This window comes from Rhinolophus sinicus, linkage group LG10, assembly GCF_036562045.2.
Source record: "Rhinolophus sinicus isolate RSC01 linkage group LG10, ASM3656204v1, whole genome shotgun sequence".
Lineage (NCBI taxonomy): Eukaryota > Metazoa > Chordata > Mammalia > Chiroptera > Rhinolophidae > Rhinolophus > Rhinolophus sinicus.
Genome location: NC_133759.1, coordinates 52580368 through 52606078, shown reverse-complemented (window position 1 = coordinate 52606078; position 25711 = coordinate 52580368). Strand labels below are relative to the sequence as shown.

The following is a 25711-nucleotide window of genomic DNA, read 5'->3' as shown; positions in this document are numbered from 1 at the left end:
AATGTCCCGTTTGTGATAAGATCCGGAGAATTCAAAAAGTGCGCCCCGCTGCCACCATTCCTATGACGTCCTACTTCATGTGTAAGGGTTTTGTTTTCTTATCCATTCAGCCTTCTCATGTCTTTTGATTGGAGCATTTAATCCATTTACACTTAAAGTAAGTATTGATAGGTATGTAGCTATTGCCATTTTATTATTCATAATTTTTATCTTTATTTTCCATCTTAAAGAAGTCCCTCTAACATTCCTTGTAATACTGGTTTGGTGGCAATGAACTCCTTTAGCTTTTTCTTCTCTGGGAAGTTCTTTATCCTTTGATTCTAAATGATAACTTTGCTGGTAGAGTAATCTTGATTATAAGTCCTTGATTTTCATTGCTTTGAATATTTCCTGCCAATCCCTTCTAGCCTGCAAAGTTTCTATTAAGAAATCAGCTGACAGTCTTATGGGAGTTCCCTTTTAGGTAACTAATTGTTTTTCTCTTGTTGCTTTTAAGATTATCTCTGATTTTAACCTTTGGCATTTTAATTATGATGTGTCTTGGTGTGGGCCTCTTTGGGTTCATCTTGTTTAGGACTCTGCACTTCCTGGGCTTGTATATCTATTTCCTTCACTGGGTTAGGGGAGTTTTTAGTCATTATTTCTTCAAATAGGTTTTCAATTACTTGTTCTCTTCTCCTTCTGATACCCCAATGATATGAATGTTGGTATGATTGATGTTGTCCCAAGAGCCCCTTAAACTCTTCATTTTTTGGGGGGGAGGGGATTCTTTTTACTTTATAGTTGTTTTCTGTTATCTTATCTCCTAAATCGTTGATTCAATCCTCTGCTTCATCTAATCTACTGTTGATTTCCTCTAATGTATTCTTTATTTCAGTTATTGAATTTTTCATTTCTGACTGATTCTTTTTCCTGTTTTCTATCTCCATTTTTATGTTTCCTATCTCTTTGTTGAAGTTCTCCCTGAGATCATTGAGCATCATTATAACCAGTGTTTGGAACTCTGTGTCTGGTAGATTGCTTGTCTCCATTTTGTTTAGTTTTTTTTCTAGAGCTTTTTCTGTTCTTTTATATGGGACATGTTTCTTTGTCTCCCCGTTTTGGCTGCTTCCCTGTGTTTGTTTCTATGTATTAGGTAGGGCTGCTATGCCTCCCAGTCATAGTAGAATGGCCTTATGTAGTAGGTGTCCTGTGGGTTCCAGTGGTGTAGTCTCCCTGATCACCAGAGCTGGGTGCTCCATGTGTGTCTCTTGTTTGGGTTTTGTGTGCCCTGCCGTTGTGGTTGAGACTTGATTGCTGTTTGTACATCAGTGGGAGGGATTGACCCTCAGGCTGATTGGTTGTGAAGGACTGACTATGACACAGGGGAGAAGCTGTTGTACAGGGGCTGACCCTACAGAGAAGGGTTTGCTCTAGTGGGGCTCTGCTGCCTGCGCAGTCTTCCCTTTGGATGTGTCATCCTTGGAGGGGGGCAGGGGATGCTCCAGCCCAATCCCAAGCTGGCCACTGGGCCTGCCAGCCCTGGGGCCTCCTGGGAGGGGATTCGCTGCAGGCCAAGTTCAGCCACAGTTGGTGCCCTGCCCAGGACCATCTGGCATGAGCTACAAAGCAAGCAAGAGATGGCCGCCTCTCGTGCTGTGCTTGGAGGTGCCTTGAGAGGCCAATTCACAAACTAGGGCCAGCTGTGGCTAGTGCTGGGTTTAGGGCTGCTCAGCCAGAAGTAGGAGACACACTGAAGCTAGATGCTGCTTATTTGGGTTTTGTGAACCTTTTAGAGATTTTAGGAAGTTTGCAACAGGAGCCAAGGCAGGCCAATTATACAGAAAAGCCACTAGAAGTGGGTGGGGCAGACAAAAAGTGTTAGCCAGTTTGATGGAAACTCAGATATAGAGTCTGCCTGTGTTTCCACGCAAGGAAGAGGGAGGGCTCAATGAAGCAACAATGGCTTCTGCGAGCTCCTCCACCTGGGAGAAAGCTGCCCCTCTAGTCCTCATCCTCAAGCCAGACAATTCAGTTCCTCCCAGTGTGTCCCTGGCACCTTTCAAGCTGATGCCCTAGCACTGGAGCCCAGAACAAATGAGTCCATCAATAAGTAAATCCATGTGTGATCCCTTTAAGAGAACCTGGCATTGCAGCCACCGTCGTTTCACTCAGCCACAATCTCCACTGGTTTGCACAGCCAGACGTTACCGGGACTTCTCTTCCCAGCACTGGAACCCTAGGCTGGGGAGCCTGGTGTGGGACTGGGAACCCTCGCTCCTCAGCAGGGACCTCGACAGCTGTGATATCCCTCCCAAATTTTAATGGACACATGTGGGTTTGGGACTAGCCCATTTTGTGTCTCTGCCCTCCTACCAGTCTCTAGGTAGCTTGATCTGTATGTCTGTAGTTGTAAGGCTTTGGTTCAGCTAGACTTCAGGCGATTCTCAATGATGGTTGTTCTGGAGTTTAGTTGTAATTTTGATGTGATCATTAGAGGAGGTGAATATATCGTTTACTTACTCCACCATCTTGACCAGAAATGAAAATTCCCTCTTCTAATATATTAATATTCTCAACTTGGGGTAAGTAAACAAGCTAATGTAAACAAGTCTATTCTTCTTGGTAGAAATCCCAAAATGTTTGCAGCAAAAGTTGTTTATATGTTTTCTGGCTTCCTTACATATATATTGTCTGCAGTGGTTACTAACACGATTTGCCAAATATTCTAAGCTCCCCCAATTCCAAGCACACTGTGGTATTGCCCTTCTAAGTCCACTTGATTTGAGTGGAGCCAATTAGCCCAACCTCCTAGCTTCTGCAGCTGGGACCTGAAAATTAAACTGACAAGAGGCAGATAAACAAGAGAAAAGCATACAAATTTTGTTTATGTGTGCAGTGTACATATACATGGGAGAAACTCAGTGATGAGTAACTCAAAGGACTGGTTAGAACTTCGAGCTTATATAGCATCTTAACACAGAACAATAAATGTGTAAAGAAGTGACAAGACAAAGGAAAAGGGTTTTAGGCTTTAGTGGTGGCACACTGTGGGAAGATAAACAGATGGGGGAAACTAATGGAGGATAAGAGTTGTTTCAGTAAGGTTTGTTCTGTAGATTCCTCTTGGTGCTGTCTCTAGGCTGATTTGGTTGTACCCTGTACCAGGAATTTTCTTCATGGGAAATTTTATGTCCTGCTTTTAGGTAGAAAAGGGGAAGTCAGAGCCCTTCCTGCATCTGCTGTTTCTGAAGTGTCTTCAGCTAAAAATAATCAATATTTCAAAGCAACATTATTTTGGGATAGCATGTTTAGAACCCTTACATGATTAATTTTTTTTAATTTTCAAGCAGTCCAATTCTATCATACTTTTGATGCATGATAATTAAATCGTAGCTTATGGTTTCTGGGATGCTATGACTCACACTCATGTACAGCTATGCCCCATCCTTTGTCCACTGCAGACATTGCTAGTGGATCACAGTCTTCTTGCCCTTTGAGCCCGACTGTAAACTTAAAATCAATAAGGTACTCCAAGCAATACTACCAATTGGAATAAGCATGTGATTTATAATCTATTTGAAATAGCACTTGCATTATTTATTCAGTCAGCTAGGTTACCAAATGGACTGTATTCCTAGCCTTACATGACACTCCCTAACTCTGAAATTATCACCTTGCTAATGTCTCCTACTCTAAAAGTCATCCCCCTCGTCTCTAAAACCTTCCTTGACTAAAGTGAGATTAGGACTGCTCATTCTCCACAATCCTGAGTCAGTTCTCCACATCAACCATAATTAAAATCCTACCATATTAAATGACAGGCACACATATTTTTAAATTAATTACTATAAGTTTGCCTCTGGCGATGGCAGACTTAGTTGTTTCACACTGAACTTCCCTCTGAAAACAACCAGAAAAGCTAGACAAAATATGAGAATCATCTGATTGAAGCCATTGGAGACCTTCCAAGGCAGTGAGAATTTTAGAGCCTTGCTCCAGAAGGGAAGGGAAGCCAGGAGAGGCAGCCTGAACATTGTGCCACTTTCCTCACGAAAAATTCCACTTCAGAAAGCAGCTGAGAGGAGGCTAAACATATCCTTCAACAGCTTTATGTATTTGGAGGACAAATATTGGCGTTCAGGGCCTATGAAGAGATGGGGCCATAGTAAGTTCCAGAGTGCTGCATGTGGAGTAAAAGCATTAACCAGAAATACACCAGGTCTCTGGAGGATTCCAGACACGTTTATTTTGAGTCATCCTAATAACTGATGGTCCTCTGACCCCACCCTAATTGCCTGCCAGAGCAGAGGAATCACATCTAGAGGAAGAAAGCATCAGCTCCAGCTACTGTCCAATTGAAATAGAATGTGGGCCACCTATGTAATGTAAAATTTTCTAGTAATCACATTAAAATTTTTAAAACAGGTATAATTATTTTTAATAATATATTTTATTTAACCCAGTATATCCAAAGTATTATCCTTTCAACATGTAATTTTGAGGAGGAAAACATTTTCTCTTCCAACTTAGGTTTGAATGATGGGTGTGGGTGGTTGTAAATTAACTGACAACACATTAACAGGAGAAAAAGGTTATTACACATACATATGGAAGCATTCTGTAAGGAGTGGCCCTCTGAATAGCCGAGGGTAAGGGTTTATACGTCAGTTTGATAAGGGGGGCGGATGGGGCTCCAGGGGGAAAGGATTGAAGGTTCTGATAAGGCTTGTTTACACAGTTTCTTGGGTTGTCCCATAGCTAACAGTCAGTTGCCTCTCTGCCTGGAGACTTTCCCAGAGTGGGGGGTTCAAAGCAGCTGACTCTTGAAAAACTCTGTTTTAAGTCAGATAAGGGAATTTCAGGTAAGATTTCTTTCTGCATCTGCTATTTGTCTCAATGTTTTCAGTTTAAAGTAATCTTTATGCCATTGTGGTTGTTTTGTTGGTCTCTTCATAAACAGTATAAAATATTGCATTAATGAGATATTTTACATTCTTTTTTTAAGTCCTTGAAATCCGGTGTGTGTTTTATATTCTTAGCCAATCTCCATTCAGACTAGCTCCATTTCAAGGGCTCAGAAGCTACTTGTGGCTTCTGACTACCATGTGGAGCGACCCAATTTCTAGAAGGCAACTTCGAAGAATAGCTTCATGGCCTTGAGGTAGGAAAAGATTTCTTAAACAGGTCTCATTTCATAAAGGAAAATATTGATCAATTAGACTATATTAAAATTAGGAATTTATTAAAGGACACTACTAAGAAAGTAAAAAGGCATGCCATGGAGTGGAAGAAGAAATGTACTGTGATTCTACTACACCCCATTACAAGGGCTAAAATATAAAATGTCAGTAAGTTTGTTGAGGCTATGGAGGAACTAGAACTCTCTCACACTTCTGGTGAGAGTATAAATTAAAACAAGTACTTTGGAAAACTGTTTTGACCCCATGTACATAAGCTGAACATACCATATCCTTTCATCCAATAGTTACTTTCCTAGATATATGGCCAGTGGAATGTATATATATATATATATATATATATATATATATATATATATATATATATATATATCCAAAAACATATAAATTGTGGGGACTCTCTCAGACCCCCAAAATTGATATAAAGATGACTTTACAGTGAAAATATTTGAGCTACAAAAGATGCAGACAGAAATCTTATCTGAATTTCCCTTATCTGACTAAAGCAGGGTTTCCCGAAAATACAGCTTCCATTCAGCCACCATGAAGACAGACTGCCCATTCCCATTAGCATCAAATAAGCAATAGAACCTTCCATACTTTCTCTCTGAAAACCTAAACCCACCCCCTTTGTTAAGTTGGTATATAAACTTTTATCTCTGGCTATTCAGTGAATTACTTATTACCTAGCGACTCCCATGCTCATGTGTAAATAAACTCTGTCTTTTCTCCTGTTAATCTGGCTATTGTGAGTTAATTTGCAGGCCCCCAACCACTGGACTCAAATAGAAAAGGAAAAAGTTTTTCCTCCCAACATAAACACATCCATGAGAGCCCAAATTGGAAACAGCCCAGTCTACTTCAACAGTATAAGGCATAAGTAAATTGTGATTCGCACAATGGAATACTATTTATACTCAAAAACATGGATGAATTTTACAAATGTAATATTCAGGGAAGGAAACTAGACAACTGAGAAATACATATTGTATTCTATTCATACAAAGTTCAAAAGCACGCCAACTAATTGGTAGTGTTAGAAGTCACCATCTAGAATTCTATACCTGAAATTTATATGTTATTAACCGCTGTTACTTCCAATAAATTTCATTTTTTAAAAAGTCACCATCCAAGCTACTTTTGGGGAGCAGGGAGTGTAATGATTACAAGGAATATCTAGCAAAGCTTCTATTTTTGGCCCATGTGGTAGTTATGGTCACTTTGGGATCATTCATTGAGCTATGCATTTATTATTTGTGCATTTTTCTACATGTACACTACACTTTAATAAAATAATTTTTCTATAAGAACCATTAGCATAATTCTTAGCTTTGGTACTTCAATGTTTCTGTATCTTTCTGCCTTTCTTACAATGTAGCATGTAAGCTTTCTATGTAGAACGAGGTCCATATTTAGGTTGGATAGCAGCTGCAGTAACACCATGAATAATTACGACGATGATGTAGCGTCGCAATGTGAAAGAATTATTGCCCTCCCGGGCAAGCACGATTCACTCATTAGAATGGTCCATGCAACAAAAGAAATCTGATTATTTCCCCCCAGTGTTTTAAAAATAGCATTTTACCATCATATCGGTTCAAAAGTCCATATATCACCCACATCAGCATTCTATCATAATATTTTTCATTAACCTAAATGTTACAATTAACACACCCTGCAACTGCTAGAAAATAAATCTAGTCAACTAAAGATCCTGTCAACTTTCTCCGGTTTTTTATTTTCTTGTGCAACCAGCCAACACTGGGGGGAAATTAAATTGTCATTCACCTCCTAGAGCCTTCTTTTTAGCATATCATTGTTTTATTTGACTACTGAACATAAAGCAATAACCAAACTTTGAAAAGAAAATGGAAATCAGTACATAAATATGGCATCTGATAATCTGACACACTAAATTATGAAAATGATACCCTGTAGTTATTCTTTACAAAAGCCCAAAGAGCTAAATTAGAACATTAATCTAAAGCCCACCTACTCTTTCTACACCATTAAGTCTCATCATTCCACAGAAAGGTTGAGGTGGTTTTATTTTGTATTCTAATTTTAAGGCAATTATTCTCTAGTTAAAGTTTAAAAAGGCTGCAAAGTTTTCTGTTCTTGATTTGCTAAGGATTTAGCTACAAAGCATTTAACACATAGTTGTCTTATTTGTAAAAGGTGTTATATAAAGTTTCTTGAGAGTGAATCTTTTTCTGTAATTTTAAATAATAATAACTACTAACATTATTTCTATTACTACATCGATCACTTATTGATTCCATCTCTGTAGCAGCCACGGAGTGGTGCAAGTTTCCATTTGTTATATTACTTTATTTAATCCCTCCACAACCCAGTGTGGTAAATTTTGTTATTCTTGGATTCCAGGTGAAGAAACAGAGGCACAGAGTTTAACCCAAAGGTTTCAAGGCTTAAAAGAAATTTAAGCTCAAATCAAAAACTGTGCCACTTGAATTATATGCTGTGTTGGTACCCCAATGTCTAATGTCCAGCTCCACATTGAATTATCGAGGTGTTTTCTATTGCGGTGGTGATAGTCTTTGCTGATGCAGCAATCCCACCATAGCCACTTATGCACCCAGATATGTAACGTAGGGATATGTCGTGTTTGTTTTGTGACCAACCAGGCCTTGCTGGGTGTTATGGCATCGATCCTAGAAGTTGAGGTGGTCTATCTAAAGTCATGGACTTTTTCTCTTTGATTCCCCATTGCCACCCATTATTCTTTGTATAGTGTTCTACACATCCAGGAGCTCAGAAATGTCTGTGAACTCTCAGCAGTAGGATTTCCCTGGTAAACATGGTTGTAACGTGTATTTCATTTGTTCGTCTGAGAGGCCCGTTATATTGGAAACATCTATCTCTCAGAGATGGCCTCCATCAGCGATTCTGTGATCCCCATTTTTCCTGTGCATTTAGAATCAGTCCATATGCAATAGATAGGAGTTTCCATGAGAACCTATCACCTTTACTCTGTGCTAGAGCTGTTATTACGAAATGCTCATTAAATCTTTTGTTTTTAAATTTCTATAGCACTTTTTGCTATCTGAAATAATATTCTGTCGTAGGGGAAGAAAATCTTTTTCTTTCTACCCTTCTAGGTTTTCCTGCAAATTAGATGGACAAAAAATTAACAAGACGAAAACTAACAGAAACATATGAACACCTGTAATGCGCATAAGCACAGAGGTGATGAGTAACTCAAGAGAGTAGTTAGAACTTGGGTTTATAGGCATCTTAACAAAAGAACAGTAAATTTTATAGCCAAGTGAGAAGACGAAACGGATTTTGAGCTTCTTGAGGAGGCAAATTGTGGAAGGATAAGTAAGGGGGAAATTAATGGAAGATAAAAGCTAGTTTGTAGGTTTGCTCTGTAGATTCCCCTGGTGCCATCTCTGATAGAGTCTCGAGTTGTCTCCAATGATTAAGAATCATCCCACCCTTCCTGGTAGAGAGGGGAGGGCTGACAGATTTTCTTTTGTCTCCTTGTTTTTTTTCATAGGCTTCAGCTCAAAATAATCCTTATGTCAAGGTGGCATATTTTGGGGTGTCATATTCTGAACCCCTTCACTTCTTTGTACATTTATTTATTTATTTATTTATTTATTTATTTATTTATTTTTTATTGTCTGTCTCCAGCTCTAGATTGTAAGCTCCATCTACTGTCACCATTCTATTGTCAATACTGAGAACAAAAGTATACAGTGGCATAGAGCAGGCATTCAGATATTTCTTGAATGTTCCTCAAAGATGTGAAGATGAAACCTGTTATTTGGGGGGACAGTTGTTTCCTCTGCATTTTCTGTGATGCTGTATTTATTTGAAATGTAAATCCTCATTCTATGTGCTTTTTTTTTTTTTCTGGGTAAAACAATAATATTTAAGTCTTCCATTAAAATGTACAGGTTTTAAAGGACCTCTTGAAAACTATCACAGCTTCATACAATTTTTCGCAACCTTTCTTTTTGTACTGGGGAAATATACTCGATAGATGTCACTTATATGTGCAGACTTTGTGGACATGAATTGGGACCTTCCTTTATAACCAGCAAAAGTCTAAGAGTGGACTCGGGCCTAGCTGGGGTCTTATGCCTGCTCCCATATTGGGAGTGAAGGAAGGCTTAGCCCTCAAACCACATGAAGTGAGTTGCCCATAGGAAAAAAGAACTAGTTTCTCAGAAGAGGGAAAGGAAAAGTGGCCAATCAAAATCATAGCTTCCACAATATTTTACTAGTGGTTAAGCTTTAACTTTTCAGTGGTTCACTTCGTAAGTATTTATTGAATGACTCCAATAGGCCATATATACTCTTTCCTTTCCCCTTCATTTCAAGAAAACATATCGGAATGGGAATGGTATTAAGATAACCCTGAACTCTATTTAGTTTATTTTCTGGGTAAATTATTTACATATTTCCATATTGAAACTATTCTGGTAACATTACATGCAACAAATGTAATAATCTAATTGCACCACACTGGTTAGCAAGTATTTATTTGTGCCCTTACTAAATTCCAAGCAGAAAAAAAAAGACAATTTTTACCCAGCGAAAGATTTGAGAATTGCTGTTTTAACAGATAAAACTCCAGATTGTATTGTAAAGATCAACTACACAAAATATAATCATCACTTTATGGTTGTAACTGATTTTTAAGAGCAAGAAACAAACCATGAATAAACCAATCTTGCATTAGACATCTTGACATTTAAATTGACTTCATGCGAATAAAATAAGCAAAATCGAATTTCGATTTACTCACCAGACACTATATAGATGCATTTCACATTCACATCTTAAAAATGTAATAAGAAAAATTTCATCTCTTTATGTCTGGGATGTCTGTTCCTGTTAAATTCCATAACCAACTTGGAGGACACTAAACTGAGAGAAATCTCACATCACTTTTTTCTCTTAATATTATTATGGTGTGATCTTTCCAGGTGGTTGGTTTTTTTTGTGTGGCTTCATTGAGGCATTCTGAAGTTGCTACCCATTTCTGGTACTGAGATAAACTTATGCTTCTGATATGGAAATATCAAAGGGAAGAATTGAAATGTTCATGCCCGTGGTCCTCATCATGAGAGCGTTTTCACTTTATCCCAACCCGACATTGAATATTTAGGGAAAATGTTCAATTTGTAGCTTTAGCTAATAGCACTACAATGTCACACTTCTCTGTTTAACATTCAGCTTTGTTAATCAAGAAAACCAGCTGGCTCTCGCATGTTGATTAAATTGATTACAGCTGTAGGCCTCGATAGCATTTTTTTCAAGTGTCTCTAATTAATCTGACAATGCTTGATTAGTTTTTTCTGTTTTGAGGAGATAAACTGACTTCCTTGAGAATTTTCACCCCAAAATGATTCCCCTCCAGTGAAAGGTAAAGGATAAGTGAGTCACTGCTTAGTTTTCCATGATGCTGAGACCTTTTATCTTCCAGCAACTAAAAAAGAAAAAGAAAAAATATATTTTGAAAAGCAGATTAAAACATACCATTAAACTTCTTTTCACATATTCTCATGAATACATCTCCTAGAATGAAAAGTCTCTATGTTCCCCTTGAGCTTTTAGCCTGGCCCCCACTCTGTTATAGAGCATCTTCCAACTTTCCCATTGTAATCATTCTTTGTCAAGTTATATCACTGAATTGTCAGACCTGGCCTTGCAGATTTCAGCCCAGGAACCATTTTGCTTTAATAATCAGGCTTATGAATGATGTGTTAAAAACAAATAATAAGCCACCATCTATTTTTTAAGGCATTATCTGTAGCATTAGATAAAGCAGCTGTTGTTTATGCAAATGAAAACTTGACAATTTCCAGGAACATTACCAACATTTGTTTATAAAGACCCAACCATTCTGCTTTCATCATTGAAGTTGATATTTCCAATGGGGAAAAGGCTGCTAGGATCAGCGCAGAAGGTACACATCGGCAGGACGAAGGCTCCCTTTTTTCCTCTCTCCTTCTCCATTGGTTGAAAGTCTCCATTGGGACTGCTCTTTCCTGTCAATGCTTTTCACCTAAAACTCTTTTTTAAAAGATATTTTGAAGCTGTGTTTCAGAGGAATTTTCTTTCTTATAGATGCCATCAAATTGGAAGGTCCTAAAGAGAGAGGATCTGCCTTTGAATAAGAAAGTAGTAAAAAAAAAAAAAAAAAAAAAAATTCAACAAGAGTGGAAAATTGGACGTGAAAAAGGTCTTACTCTTCCCATCCCTTACCCCACATTTCTACTCCCAGGTGTGATGAGGGTTTATAGTTTTCTGCGGCATCCTTCAGAAACTTTCTATTCATATTCAAGAAAATATGTTTTATTTACATATGTTTTCAATGTAAATGGGATGAGACTCTATACTGTTCTACAACTTGCGTTTTAGATTTTCATTGAATTTTGGACATCTTTCTGCATTTTCACTTATAGAGAGACACATTCTTCATTAATTGCTGGATATTATTTCATTATTTGGATGTACTGTAATTTATTCAGCCAGTTATCTGCTGCTGGACATTTAGGTGGTTTCCAGCTCTTCGTTACCGTAAACAGTGCTGTAATAAACATCCTCACGCCCATATCTTTGTGACCTGGGCAAGTGTATGTTTACAATAAACTTCTAACAGTGAAATTACTTGGTCGAAAGGTAATTTTGATACATACTACCAAATGCTTCACCAATTTACATTCCTACCAGCTCACACTGAATTTCATGAAACTAGAACTTTTGCCAAGCTGCTATGTATCAATAGTATCTTATTTTAATTTGCATTTCTGTAATTATAAACATGATCAAACCTCTTTCCATAGTGAGGGTAGAGAGGCATTTATGTCTTTTCTTCTGACCTGCCTGTTCATGTCTTTGCCTACTTCTCTATGACCATGTCTCGTATCCTTATATATCTAACATTGGGTACATGAGTACCCTCAATAACTACTTGAATTTGACTTAAATAGTACATGAGATATACAGAAAGAATCCAAAATATTTCTTATCAGAGTGTAAGGTCCTTGAGGCAAACTAGAGACCTTCACTTTCACGGGACGATAAAAACAAGATATCTTCTCAGGAGATTTCTGTACATTACAACCTTATTTTGATACAATGGGAAGTGAATTTTGTCAAGGGGAGAATTCTGTGTTCTTCATATGTATTTTCATACACATATGTACCAAATTTCCAAACTAACACATTATTTTTTGCCTAGCTTACACAAAACAAACTCTAACTGATCACTCTAGCCCTTCTCTCTTCCCTACCACTCCATTCTCCACACAGCTGCCACTGTGATCTTTCTGAAACGCAAATCCAAGATTCTTCTGACTTAAAATCTTTCAATAGATTCCCCATGGCCTTCGGAATAAAGTAGGAATGCCTTCACTTGCCAGCTAAGACCCCTGCCTTCTTCAGCAATTGACCACAGTCTCACCATCCAACACATATGTATGCCAGTGCCCATGATTTCATTACGCTAGGGGTACCCCCAAGCCCTGCCCACCTTTCTGCTGTAGTGCTTGCTGTTCCTTTTTAATACCCTTCCATTTTTTTCTCTCTGTTGCTGCGTCATTCTTATCCTTCAGAAACAACCCTTTCATCACTTTTGCTAGAAAGTTCAGAAAGCCTTATCTGAACCCTTCTAACTCTAAGAGGTTCCCTGGGCTTATCTTTATCTAACAACACTTACTTCACTTTCTTATAAGTGTTGGTCTAACAATCTGTCTCTATGAGACTGAGTTCCTCAAGAGCAGAATCATGTCTTACTCCTCAGTACCCAGTGTAAAGTGCTGTGACACTGCAGAGGCTCAATAAATACCTATTCAGTATAAAATTATAAAGCAGCTATGCTGATAACACTATAGAGAAGGAAAGGAAGGGATTGGCCTTTTTCCACATTGTCTCGAGTAGATGGGATATTTCTGTTCTCATGTTGTAGTTGAATTTGATGGCTGATGCCTGGGTTTGTGCCTCCAGAGTTGAGTTATCTGCCATATTTAATGAGTCAGTATCTGTAAAATGGTACCAAGGTGTTACGTCATTAATATATTATTAACTTGAGGGAGAATACTGCCAAACAGGAAAGATGTTCAGTTCTGCAGAGAACATATAAAATATATTTAATAGAGTAAGAGAAGTTCATCATTTTTGTGGTTTCTTGGAGCATTGAGCACTTGGAGGGAGCTGGGTCCTCTCTTTTTATGGATTTTCTGACAAAGACATGGGCAGAAGAGGTTATTTTGTAGAGGCCAGAAGAAGAAAGAGTATGGTTTCCCTTTTGTTATGAGTGTTTGTTACATGTCTTCACATATACATGTATTGAGGTGAGGTAAAAATACAGTACTTTTTTATGCAATATGTTTCCCAACTTTTGCCGTGGGAGAGATGTGATCCTATTCCAGATGTCACCATAAAGCAAACATCCTCGGAAACACTTTTAAGTGGGGAGGAGAAGAAATGTCTGGGAAGAATAATTCTCATATCATTCTCAACTAGCTGCCTTTTCCAGCTCCTGCTATTCCTCCCACTCTTCTTACAGTGTTTCTTCTGACCTCCTGTCCTGACCAGGTCTTTCTCAGAGAATTCATCCATTTCCCAGTCTTTTCACTCTCACCTATAGGTCTTTCTTTTATAGCCTTGGCCTTCCTATAGGTATTCATTCATTCAGCAAACATTTATTGAGCATCTAATATGTGTCAAGCCTGAGGTGAAGAAGACATGATTGTCTGCCTTATGGAGCTTAGTTAGAGTCTGGTCACAGCTTTTCCTCCTGGTTCATAGATGGCCATATTCATACTATAACCTTGCATGGTGGAAGGAGCTCTTGGAAGTCTCTTTCATAAGGGCACAAATCCCATATATGAAGGCTTGACCCTCATGACCTAAGCACCTCCCAAAGATCCCACCTCCAGACACCATCACAGTGGGGGTTAGGTTTCAACATACGAATTTGGGGAGGATACAAACATTTAATCTGTAGCACTAGGCCACTATGAGGAAAGGGTCTAAGGATGTGACTGTGGCTCTTGCTTGAAGCTGGGGGTATTGTGGTGGTGACAGTAAGGAAAAGGCACAAAAATATTCTGTAGGAATAGTGAATACCAGGCCATGCAAAGCTTTATGCCATCGTAATGATTTTGGATTTTGCCCTAAGAGCAAATTTTGAAAAGCTCACTCTGGATTAGATTAGAGGGAGTCCAGATTTGCTGGGGGAAGAACAAGGGAAAGATTTTAGAAGCATAGACTAGGATGGTGAAAATGTGTATGCAGATATGTCAACATATTGAGGAGCTAAGGCTAGGACCTAGTAATGTAGCCTTAAGTATTTCCAGCATACCTTCATTTGGATAAACTACCAAGACTTCATATTCCTTATGTGCTAAATCAAACTCTTATGTCACCCCAAACTGGTTTCCTCTCCCCAGTATCCTAGTTCATTCAGTGGTACCAACACTGTTGCATTCCCAGAATCTAGACTTTAAGTTTCCTCGTTCTCTCTTCAGACTCGCTTCCTCAATGTGACAGGAAATACGGTAACCACTGGCATCTGAGTTTCACTTCTTTTGACTTCCACCTTGATTGGACCGTCTCTTATTTTCAGATCCAGTTTCAGAAGTTCTAGGGAAGCGCAGTGATTGGCCCAGATTAGGTCAGATGTCCACATCTGGACCAATCAACTGAAGCTGTGAGCTCATGTAGAAACATGGCTACTCCCAGAAATCTATATGGTTAGAGGCGGCTGTTCCAAGAAGGGGGAGGAAGGAGTTCTGGACAGATAGGCCCTTATGCTATGTCTTGAAGAGAGATTAGAATTGTTTCTTGGAAGTGCCAAGAGGTAAAGTTAGGACAAGCAGATGGAGATGAAAAGAAAACATTTTTCTCAACATGAGGAATAACTTTTTTAACCGTCAAAGCTATTTGAAGATGAAATGTGGTCTTTGAAAGTAGTAGGTACACAGTTGCTGATGGTAATCAAGTGTAAATTAGATAACCACTTGGTGCGAATGTTGTAGAAAGCAACCCCCAACACTTAGATGGGGGTTGTTCTTCCAACACGGAGAATCTGGTTAGAGACCTCCTGTGGAAAACAAACCAAAATTAAATAGTAGCATCTTAATACTTACTCCCGTCATCTTAAAAGATATGCAAAAGAGTTCCCAACTTTAGCCTGTGTTTCTAACTTTTACTTTGAGCTTCTTCAAGTACGAGATGAATCCTATAAAGAAAAGCTACCAAGAGTTCTTTTTGTATGTTTAAGTTTCAAAATAAATAAACATTTTCTTCATTTTTTTTTATACTAGTAAACATATTCCTGAATAAGCATTCTGCTTTCTGAGGCAGAAAATTAAATTTTTCTGTCTTGGCTATAAAGAAACAAGGTGTGTGTCCCCAGACTGACCCCAAATGTGTGTGTACCAAGCACTTGATGAGGAAACAATACCATGCTCCTGGCAGGTAGAGAAAGTACAAGGTGGAGGGAAAATACAGAGTGGTTCACAACAGCTGTGTTACTTATTGTTATGGAAACTTTCAACACCAAGTGGCACTCAATATTCTAGACTGACAAAGAGGCTCTTTCAATAGTCATGCATTTGATAAATATTGAGGAAGTGCCTCCTCTGTGCCAGGCACTCTGCTACGTGCTAATTAGAGTCAAATAGGGGAGACTGTATTCATCAAATGATCAAACAAATGAGGATGTAATTATGAGCTGAGACAAGAGTCCTTCATGAGATCACAGTTGCTCTACTGGAAGGAGTAACAAAAGAACTCAGCTAGATTGGCAAGGGAGCATCAGGGAAGACTTCCCAAGAGACTGATACGTGAGCCAAAATCTGAAGGTTGGGTACGATTTCACCAGGCCAAGGAAGGGGAGGAACAGACAAGGGGCACAGCCTAGGCATTGCCCCATGATGGTAGGGAGCTTGGCATATTCCAGGAATCTCAATTCCAGTGTGGCTGGCGCAGACTAGTGTGGCTGGTGCCCAGTGAGTTAGAGGGAGAATAATGCAAGATGTGGTTGATAAAAGACACATAGACTAGCCTATACAAAGCCTCAAAGACCAGAATAAAGATTATGGTTTTTCTCCCAAGTACAAAATCTTCCCAATGACAATGAAGGGTTTAAACAAAAAATTGACATAATCAGGTTAGAATTTTGGCTATAGTGTGGAGAACAGAGAAGTGAAGCCAAAATGAATGACTATGAAGGGATCAATTAAGAGCTTTTGCTACAAATAATGAGGCAAGATATTTGCTTGGACTTTGGTAGTAGTAGAGATGGTAAAAAAGTTGGACTCAAAAGACATTTAGGAGGAAAGTTGACAGGAGTTTTCCTAAGAGTCTTGAGAATGTTCCACTTCACAGTTCGTTCCTGTAAGATAAAGGTCATTCAACTGCAGCCTGTGGGCCAAATCCTACCCATGGCAGGATATTTTTTTTTTTTTTTTGGAAGATTTTATTAGAACAATGCCATGCCCATTTATTTACTTATTGCTTATGTCTGCTTTCACATTACAACAGCAGAGCTGAATAGTTGTAACAGAGACCTCCTGGCTGGTAAAGCCTCACTTATTTACTCTCGGGCCTTTTAGAGAAAAACTTTACCAACCATGGATTTTATACTACTAGATACATTACCTCCATGATATTAATTTGGGCTTCCAGGAGTCCATGAATGGCCTTAGGATGATCTCTGACCTCCTGAAATTGGAAGTCAAATTTGGTACTTACGTACATTTTCCTGGGGAAACAGTTTTCACCAGCTTTTAAAAAGAGTCTGTGAATTCCCCCCAAAGTGAGATATTTCCCAGTCCACTCCCCAGTCTGTTCCCTGGCCACAGATTTTTTTAAACCCAAACTTCTTTCAGTGAATAAAAAATATACAAATATATGGTGATGGAAAAAGAACTGACTCTGGGTGGTGAACACACAATGGGATTTATAGATGATGTAATACAGAATTGTACACCTGAAATCTATGTAATTTTACTAACAATTGTCACCCCAATAAATTTAAAAAATAAATTTAAAAAATATATATATATGTATACGCTGGTACCAAATGATAAATATCATTGTCTTGGCTAGAAATTGCTAAATTCCTAACATAAGATCTCCTGTATAAGTGTTTCAGTGGGCTCCTCTGACCCAGAACTTCATGATAGCAGGTAGCTCAGTGTTGTAAATGAGAGTTATATAATAAGTATGGCTATGGTTTAGATTTATCAAAGAATTACTCCCCCAAATAAATATGTAAATGTATACAAGATTGTAGATAGTTTTCATTCCAAGGGGATTCCCTTAAGGGAACAAATGGATGGTCTTATCAGCCCACAGGAGCCTTTGGGCACAGCCCATGTTCTGGTGTCATTTTCTGTTGGCTAACGTACTTCCTCCGTCTGACTCGGCGCTCTTTGCTTCCCCAGGGCCATGGCACACAGGAGTTCAGTAAATTGTTACTGTATATATAGAGAGATGATTAAACTGTTGGTTGCATGTATTTGTATATATGTGTATATGTGTGTACACATACATAATATATTTATAGGAAACACATTAATGAAATAAATGTATATAAAATTGTCTTGTAAACAAAATCTTGTTTTAAATGAAGGAACTGAAACCATAGTTCATCTCAACTGAAGACATTATCCCCAGTTATAAAAATATCTGACTCAGTCAATGCTCTTTTTTGGCCAGGATTTTAATATTAGATAAACTTGGCCATTGTGAAAATTCACAAGATGGTATTTATTTTTCATCTACGTAATATTTTTATGTATGATATTTAATATAAATCCATGATTTTAACTCTTGAATAAAACACATCTTCTGGTGATACTACTCAGCAATAAGTATGCCTAGAAGTTCTTACTCTCCAGTTTTACAAGGAGATGCAGGGCTGGGAGGCCTGCCTGTGTCCACAAGAGGAAGGAGAAGCACCTGAGCGTGCAGAGAACAGGCTTGACTGAAAAGGATACTTATCCACCAAGGAGGTAGAGGATTTCGTAACAGGTAGATAGAGTCTCTCCTTGGGAGAAAGGATTATAGCCAGAGCCGAGGAAAGCAACCAAACAGGATCAAGGACAAAAGACGAGGCAAGTATAGAAATGGTGGAACAGAGAGCAAGAACAAAATCGGTAAGAACGGAGAAAAAAACCTAAAATGGAATACAAACAGAAGCTGGTGACTCTGTATTTCCAATGAATAGTACAGATGCTCCTTGACTTACAATGGGGTTATGTCCCAGTGTCATCAATATCGTAAGTCAAAAATGCGTGTCATACACCTACCCTACTGAATATCATCACTTAGCCTAGCCTACCTTAAAGGTGCTCAGAACACTTCCATTAGCCTACAGTTGGTGAAATCACCTAACACAGTGAATACACTGTAGAGTATCAGTTGTTTACCCTTGTGATCACATGGCTCACTGGGAGTTGTGGCTCCCTGCTGTCCAGCATCACAGGGTGGTATTGCACCGCATATCGTTAGCCGGGAAAAGATCAAAATTCAAAGGACGGTTTCCACTGAATGCTTATCACTTTTGCACCATCACGAAATCAAAAAATTGTTAAGTCGGACCATCATAAATTGGGGACCTTCTATATAACCACACTGAAGAGGGGAGGGGAGATTAACCCACGTACATTTTGAACATAATATTTTGACTAAAGAATAAAAGGAATTATCTGATAAGGGGTTAATATCACAAATTTATAAAAAACTCACTCAACTCAACTCCAAAAAAACAAACAACCCAATTAAAAAATGGGCAGAGGACATGAAGAGACACTTTTCTAAAAAGGACACACAGATGGCAAACAGACATATGAAGAAATGTTCAACCTCACTAACCATCAGAGAAATGCAAATAAAAACCACAATGAGATACCACCTCACCCCAGTCAGGATGGCTATCATCAATAAATCAACAAACAACAAGTGCTGGCGTGGATGTGGAGAAAAGGGAACGCTGGTGCACTGTTGGTGGGAATGCAGATTGGTGCAGCCACTATGGAAAACAGTTTGGAGGTATCTCAAAAATCTGAAAATGGAACTACCTTATGATCCAGCAATCCCACTCCTAGGTATCTATCCGGAGAAATCCAAAACTCCAATTCAAAAATCTTTATGCACTCCTATGTTTATTGCAGCACTATACACAATAGCCAAGACCTGGAAACAACCGAAATGCCCATCAGTAGACGACTGGATTAAGAAACTGTGGTACATTTATACAATGGAGTATTATGCAGCCATAAAGAAGAAAGAAATCTTACCATTTGCAACAACATGGATGGACCTAGAGAACATTATGTTAAGTGAAATAAGTCAGAAAGAGAAAGACAAATACCATATGATCTCACTTATATGCGGAATCTAAAGAAAAGAATAAGTGAATGAACTAATCAGAGACAGTTTTGGAAACATGGAGGAAAAACAGAGGGTTGCTAGAAGGGCGGGGGGGTGGGGATAAGGGGAAGGTGAGAGGTTTTGAAAAATAGTCGGTAACCACAAGATGGTCATGGGGGTTTGAAAATTAATTTGGGGAACGTACAGAGGGATAGTGGATGGGGGGAGGGGGGTTCACACAGTGTGAGGGATATAAATGATAAACGTCTAAGTTTTGCTTTGTCTTGTGCACCTGAAACTAATTAAAAAACAAATAAATAAATTTGGGGGAAAAAAAAGAATAAAAGGAATTATAAACAGAGAACCCTAGAGAGTAGGTTAGGGATTGTCTATTGGTTGTTTTGTTTTGTTTGCTGAGCAATTCTGAAACTACTTTTGGCGTGTTCTGTAGTTCAGAAAATAAGTAAATATATTGAGGATAATAGGAGCCAGCTTTCTCACTGTCAGAAGGGAGTTTCAAATATGCAAAGAGCAAAGATGAGAACAAATATGTGGTATTGTATTAATATTGGAGAAATCAGTATGAACCCATGATTACAGATCAGGGATCATCAAACTTTTTCTGTAAAGGGCCAGATAAATACTTAACTCTGTCATTGGAGCACAAAAGCAGCCATAGATAGATGATACATAAGCAAGTGAACATGTCTGTATTCCAATAAAAGTTTATTTATGGACATTGAGATTTGAATTTTATGTAATTATCATATGTCATCAAACAGTATTTTAAATATTTTAAACCATTTAAAAATGTAAAAAGCATTCTTGGTTTGCAGGCTGTATGAAACAGGTGGTAGGCCCAATTCACCCACATGCTCCATCGTTTTGCCAACCCCTGTTTAGATAGAGAAATGATAGATGATTAGATAGATAGATAGATAGATAGATAGATAGATAGATAGATAGATAGATAGATAGCAAATGTGATAAAGTGTTTAAATTGGGGACTTTGGGTGAAGGATATATAGGAGTTTTTGTGTTCTTGCAACTTTTTGATAAATCTAAAATTATTTTTTAAAAATCAGAAAAAGAAGATCCCTATATTTTCCATAGCTACTGCTGAGGAGGAAAATCATTAATCAAATCATCGGCCTGATAAGTAAATGTCTTGCCTTTTGTAACAGTCGCACAACAACCCCCACCTACATTTTTCTGATGTCCATGGACCATGAGGAGGTGCTTCTACTGCCATTGTGTAGAGTTTCTAATTTGTCTCTGGGGCTGTCATCATATGCTAACATTATTTTTCTCCTGTTCATCCTTGCCCTCCATTATTCTTACTGAGTAATGAGGTCACTGGGCTGGTAATTTGTATGTGACCTTGTAATTTTGTATAATGTAGGAATTTTTGTCTACCATAATTAAGTGGACTGCATAAAAGGCACTTATCAGAAAATGCCCCATTAGCTTGGAAGTCTGTGACAAATCCTTTTTGATGTCCTTAATGTGTTTTTATGAAATTCAATTGCACAGCACACACACCTTGCTTATTTCCCTAGCCATAATCTAGTGATAGGTGAGGTAAGTAGTTGACTGAAAGTATCTTAAAATATTACAAATAGGAAATGGTAATTTTTACATTAAGATACTTTTTATACAAGAAGAGTGAATGACTTCCAAGGAAAACCTCTACTGTATAGACTTATAAGCCTTCTATCATCTTTCACTGGTTTAATTTTAACAGAATCCAACTCCGACTGTGGTTTATCATTGTATGTAAAGCCACAGGATGATTTTCACTGATAATGAAGATGATGGTGGTCATAGCTGAAATTTATTGAGTACAATTTGGTACCCAAATCCATGCCAAATGGTTTTCATCCATTTTTTCATTTAATCCTAACAACAAAACTCTATATATTACCCCTTTACCCTCATTCTGGGTGGTGAACATACAATGTGATTTATAGATGATGTAATACAGAATTGTATACCTGAAATCTATGTAACTTTACTAACAATTGTCACCCCAATAAATTTTAACTTAAAAGAAACACTAAGGTACTATTATTACCTCCTTTTTATAGCTGAGACTTATGATATTAAGTGAGTTGGTCAAGTTCTTATGTTAGGAAACATGGAGCTGGGATTGGCCTGAAGAGCCAGGGCTCTTAGTTGGGACTATCTCCCACTGTAATAATAGATAAAGATAGTAGGACATACAGAAATTTAGAAAGAAATTGTTTAGTCATGAGGACATGCTCCTGTTGAGAGAGTAAGGTAAACTATAGGGTTCTATATCAACGCAAGAAATAGAACTCATGTTGGAAAACCCTTCCTATTCCCTTGCTTGCTCCCTTCCCCTGAAGAAATGCAGTAGCAAGTTTAGCGATGATGAGAAGGACTTGAAATGGAAGGCACAGTGACTCATGCCTTCTGGATGTCACCCACTTGCATCACACCTACCCAGGTATCTACTAGAGAGAAAAGGGGACTGGAAAATAATGGAGGAGGAAGGAAAATAAGATTGGGAAATGAGATTGGAAGACGGAGGGAGGGACAGGTAATGTAGGAAGTGCTTTCTGGAATGGTTTTGTCCCTGTTTGTAACGGGAGAACTGAAGGAACGTGTCACTCAAGGGCCCAGCTCCCTTCACCCTCCCTGACACACCCTTCTTTTGCCCTCTATTGCTCTGAAACCCTGAATTAGTGCCTACTGACTCCCACCATTGCAGTTGGCCCTTGAGAGCGCCAAGACTAACTTCTGGTTTGAATCACCATGTGGAATGTTGTCATTCGTGACATATGACATGTGACTTCATCAGGCTTTCTTACCCAAAGGTCATAAGGAGCTTTGTCTCTGCTGCATTTCTTCTGAGTTATCAAAATAATTTTCTTACGTGAGAGGAACTGTGCTACAGTTTAATAACAACAATAATAAACTTTATCTTTATTTGGTTGATGTATTTATTGAACAACTACAATCCCCAACTTATGATTGTTCAATTTATGATTTCTCAACTTTACAGTGATTTGAAAGCAATATGCATATTAAATTACATGAGATATTCAACACTTTATTATAAAATAGGCTTTGTGTTAAATGATTTGCCCAACTGTAGGCTAATGTAAGTGTCTGAGCATGTTTAAGTTAGGCTAGGCTAAGCTATGATGTTTGGTAGGTTAGGGGTATGAAATGCATTTTCAACTTAGCAGTGTTTTCAGTTTATGATGGCTTTATCGGGATGTAACCCCACAGTAAGCCGAGCTGCTCTGTAGTTAGTTAAGTGATTGACTCTATATTAACTGATGTATAAAACTGAATATGAATTTTTGGAAATCTTATCTTTCTGAAATATGAAGGAGGAAAAATGTTTATTTGTGGAAACCCCAGGGAATTAATAATCCAGGGGGAAAGTCAAGTCTGTATATGGATTTACAGACATGTTTTTTCATTTACTTTCTTCTTTTCTTTTTTAGAGACTGGTTAAATATGCTCAGCCCACCCATTGTTCCTCCCAGTCAACAGCCAGCCGAGCAGCACCAGGATTCTTCTGGAAGTTTGAGTGCTCAAGGTGGGAATCTGAAACATGCTAATGCATAGAAAAATAATTAATGATAGAGGAAATCAGTCCCTTTGAGATGCTACTGTTTTTATTAAATGCTGATCACTTAGGTTCACACACCCAAAATGATACAGTAAACTTGTGTCTCATTTTACAGGATGATAGGTTATTTGCAACTAAAGAGAATATAAGAGAAATTGTCCTTGTTCTTTTAAAGGTTAGGCCCAGGGCAAAGTATTGTGTAAGGAGTAAGAGCATGGCTTTGGTGTCAGGTTGACCTTCATCTGAATTCCAGCTGCACCAATTCCTGCTGTGTGACCTTTATGGATTTTGGTTACCACATTTGTAAAATACTGCCCCCCTGAAGGTTTTTCATAAACATTCGATGAGGTATACTATATACAAAGCACTCCGAATGGTGTCTACCAAATGCTAGCGGTTGGTATTATTGTAAAGCAGACCCAATATTTCAACATCACTGAGATACGTATGTTTGTTAATACAGAGATATGGGTGCTTAGGGGTATTATTTGGGGTTTGTTTGTTTGTTTGTTTGTTTTCAGCTATAGTTGACATAAAGCAAAGGCCCGCATAGAGCTATGATAAGTGGTGTTAGTAATGGAAAAATTGGAAGGAAGCAGGAATGACAATTTGCCTGGAGTTCCCTTTGTTGGCGAGAGCCATTAGTTTGAACCGTTAGTTTCTGGTTGTGACTAGGGAACATGATTCTCAGGAGGATAGAGGAGGAACAGAAAGAATCTTTGGTGGAAACAGGGCTTGAGATGGGAGGGGTGGGGGATCTGAAGTGCGTATGGAGTGACAAATCACCTCAGAATGAGACTCCCTGAGACAGTTTTCTGAGTTGGATTTAAAAGATGGAAGCTCTGTATCTGAGATTTTTTTTTTAAACACTGAAACCAATATAAATTGCTCCAACAAAGGTGCCAGTTTTTTGGGTGTTGTTTTTTTTTTCCCCCCCTAACTGCCCCAGGGAGAAAGTGGAGCATCCCATTTTTCTTCAGGTACGGAGAATTCAGAGTGAAAGCTCATACATCTGAGTCGTGCATTTTGGCTGCCCAAGGGATAGAGATGTCTGTGTGATTTACTGTCTGAAATAGATTATGCCCCTCAAATTGGGAATCTTTTTAGAGGTGTACATTTATAATTACTTATGACAGAAAAATAGAATCTTGGCTGTCAGGAGGAGACCTTGCTGTGAAGGAACAAATAATATGTTATGTTAAGCGTCCTAAATAAGACACAGGAAACGGAGAGTGTGGTCCTTGAGCAAAGGCACACAAGATATATATATATTAGTGATAAGTGACTGAAAGGATGTCTTAAAGTCGCCATTGCAAAGGGCTGCTTTGACAGCAAGAGCTCAATTATGTTGAAAGTAAACAGAACATCCATCGAAGGCAAATTAACAAATTAGATTCAAAGAATGATAAAAATGTTCTGGCTAATGTTAACCAGTTCTGGCGTCCCTTCTGCACCAGATTTTTCTGTATCACCCTAGATTTTTATCAGTGGTCCTTTTCCACTTTTCTAATCTGGTTGGGTGGTTTGTAGCTAATTAATATTATCAAAAACTAGTGTTTCCTATCTAGTTAATCTTTACATGTCATTGGCTTAGTTTTAGACAGTAAAGCATACAGTTCATACTTATGAATATACTAAGATAGTATTTTCATCTGTTCCTACAAAGTGTTTGTTAAAGAAAAATAATGGGTTCAATTATCCAGTTTATATCATTAGAAGGAGAAGGGAGGCACAATTGTAGGCAGTCTAGTACTTTCCGTGGGTTTCTGTTGCATAATATGATTAAATTAGCATTTAGTGTATGCCAGACACTACATTAAGTTGTTACATTTAGCCCTCACAGCACCACCATGAGGAAGGTACTATTTTGGTGTGTGTGGTTGTTTTTCACAGCTAAGGAAACTGAGGCACAGTTCTTGAATAACCTGCCCCAGATCACACAGTAGTCATAAGCAGAGCTGGGATTTAAATCCAAGTAGCCTGGCCCCAGAGCCAACCACTATTTTTATACTTTTCTGGTTTTGAGCCAAGTAGAGAGTTTACCTACTCAAGAAAAATAATAATAATTTATATAAAACCAGGAATGGAAAGTTTATTCTTCTATTGAGAAATCCTAATCAATAGGAAAAACAAATTAAAACATCTCAAGAGCTAACTAGTTAAGTTCTTTAAGGAAAAAAAAAAAAGTCAGACCCCTGGTAACCTGTTTCAGCCCTGGACCTGCCTCCCCCTCCCACCCAGGCTTGTCAGGAATGACAAGCAGCTGTACTGCCTCCATGGGAGGGGCTGAGGGGTGCAGTGACTGTCGGCCAGATCAAGGGCAAGGCCTTGGGAGTGAGGAGCTGAATGAAGGACAAGAACACTGGGCTGCAGAACTGCCAGGACTGGGTATTTGCTTGTAGCCTATCTTCCTAAGGGCCTTTCTAGACCCTCTGATCTAAGTAGGTCAATCTCTCACTTCACCTTGTACATTTTCTTCACAGCCTTTTCACAGTTTGTAATTGTGATTGGTTTACTTGTTTATTGTCTTTTGTCCTAAATAACCTATGAATTTTTACGA

At 38.4% G+C, this 25711-nt stretch overlaps 1 protein-coding gene across 3 annotated transcripts in view; it reads left to right on the top strand.

The window, feature by feature from the left end:
* Nucleotides 1-25711, top strand: part of CFAP20DC (CFAP20 domain containing) — a 256111-nt gene that overhangs the window by 222604 nt on the left and 7796 nt on the right. For all 3 annotated transcript variants that reach the window (XM_019724118.2, XM_019724119.2, XM_074313195.1), the window contains one exon: nucleotides 23024-23118. In XM_019724118.2, the coding sequence (XP_019579677.2) occupies nucleotides 23024-23118 (95 nt within the window). The remainder of the gene's footprint in view (nucleotides 1-23023; nucleotides 23119-25711) is intronic.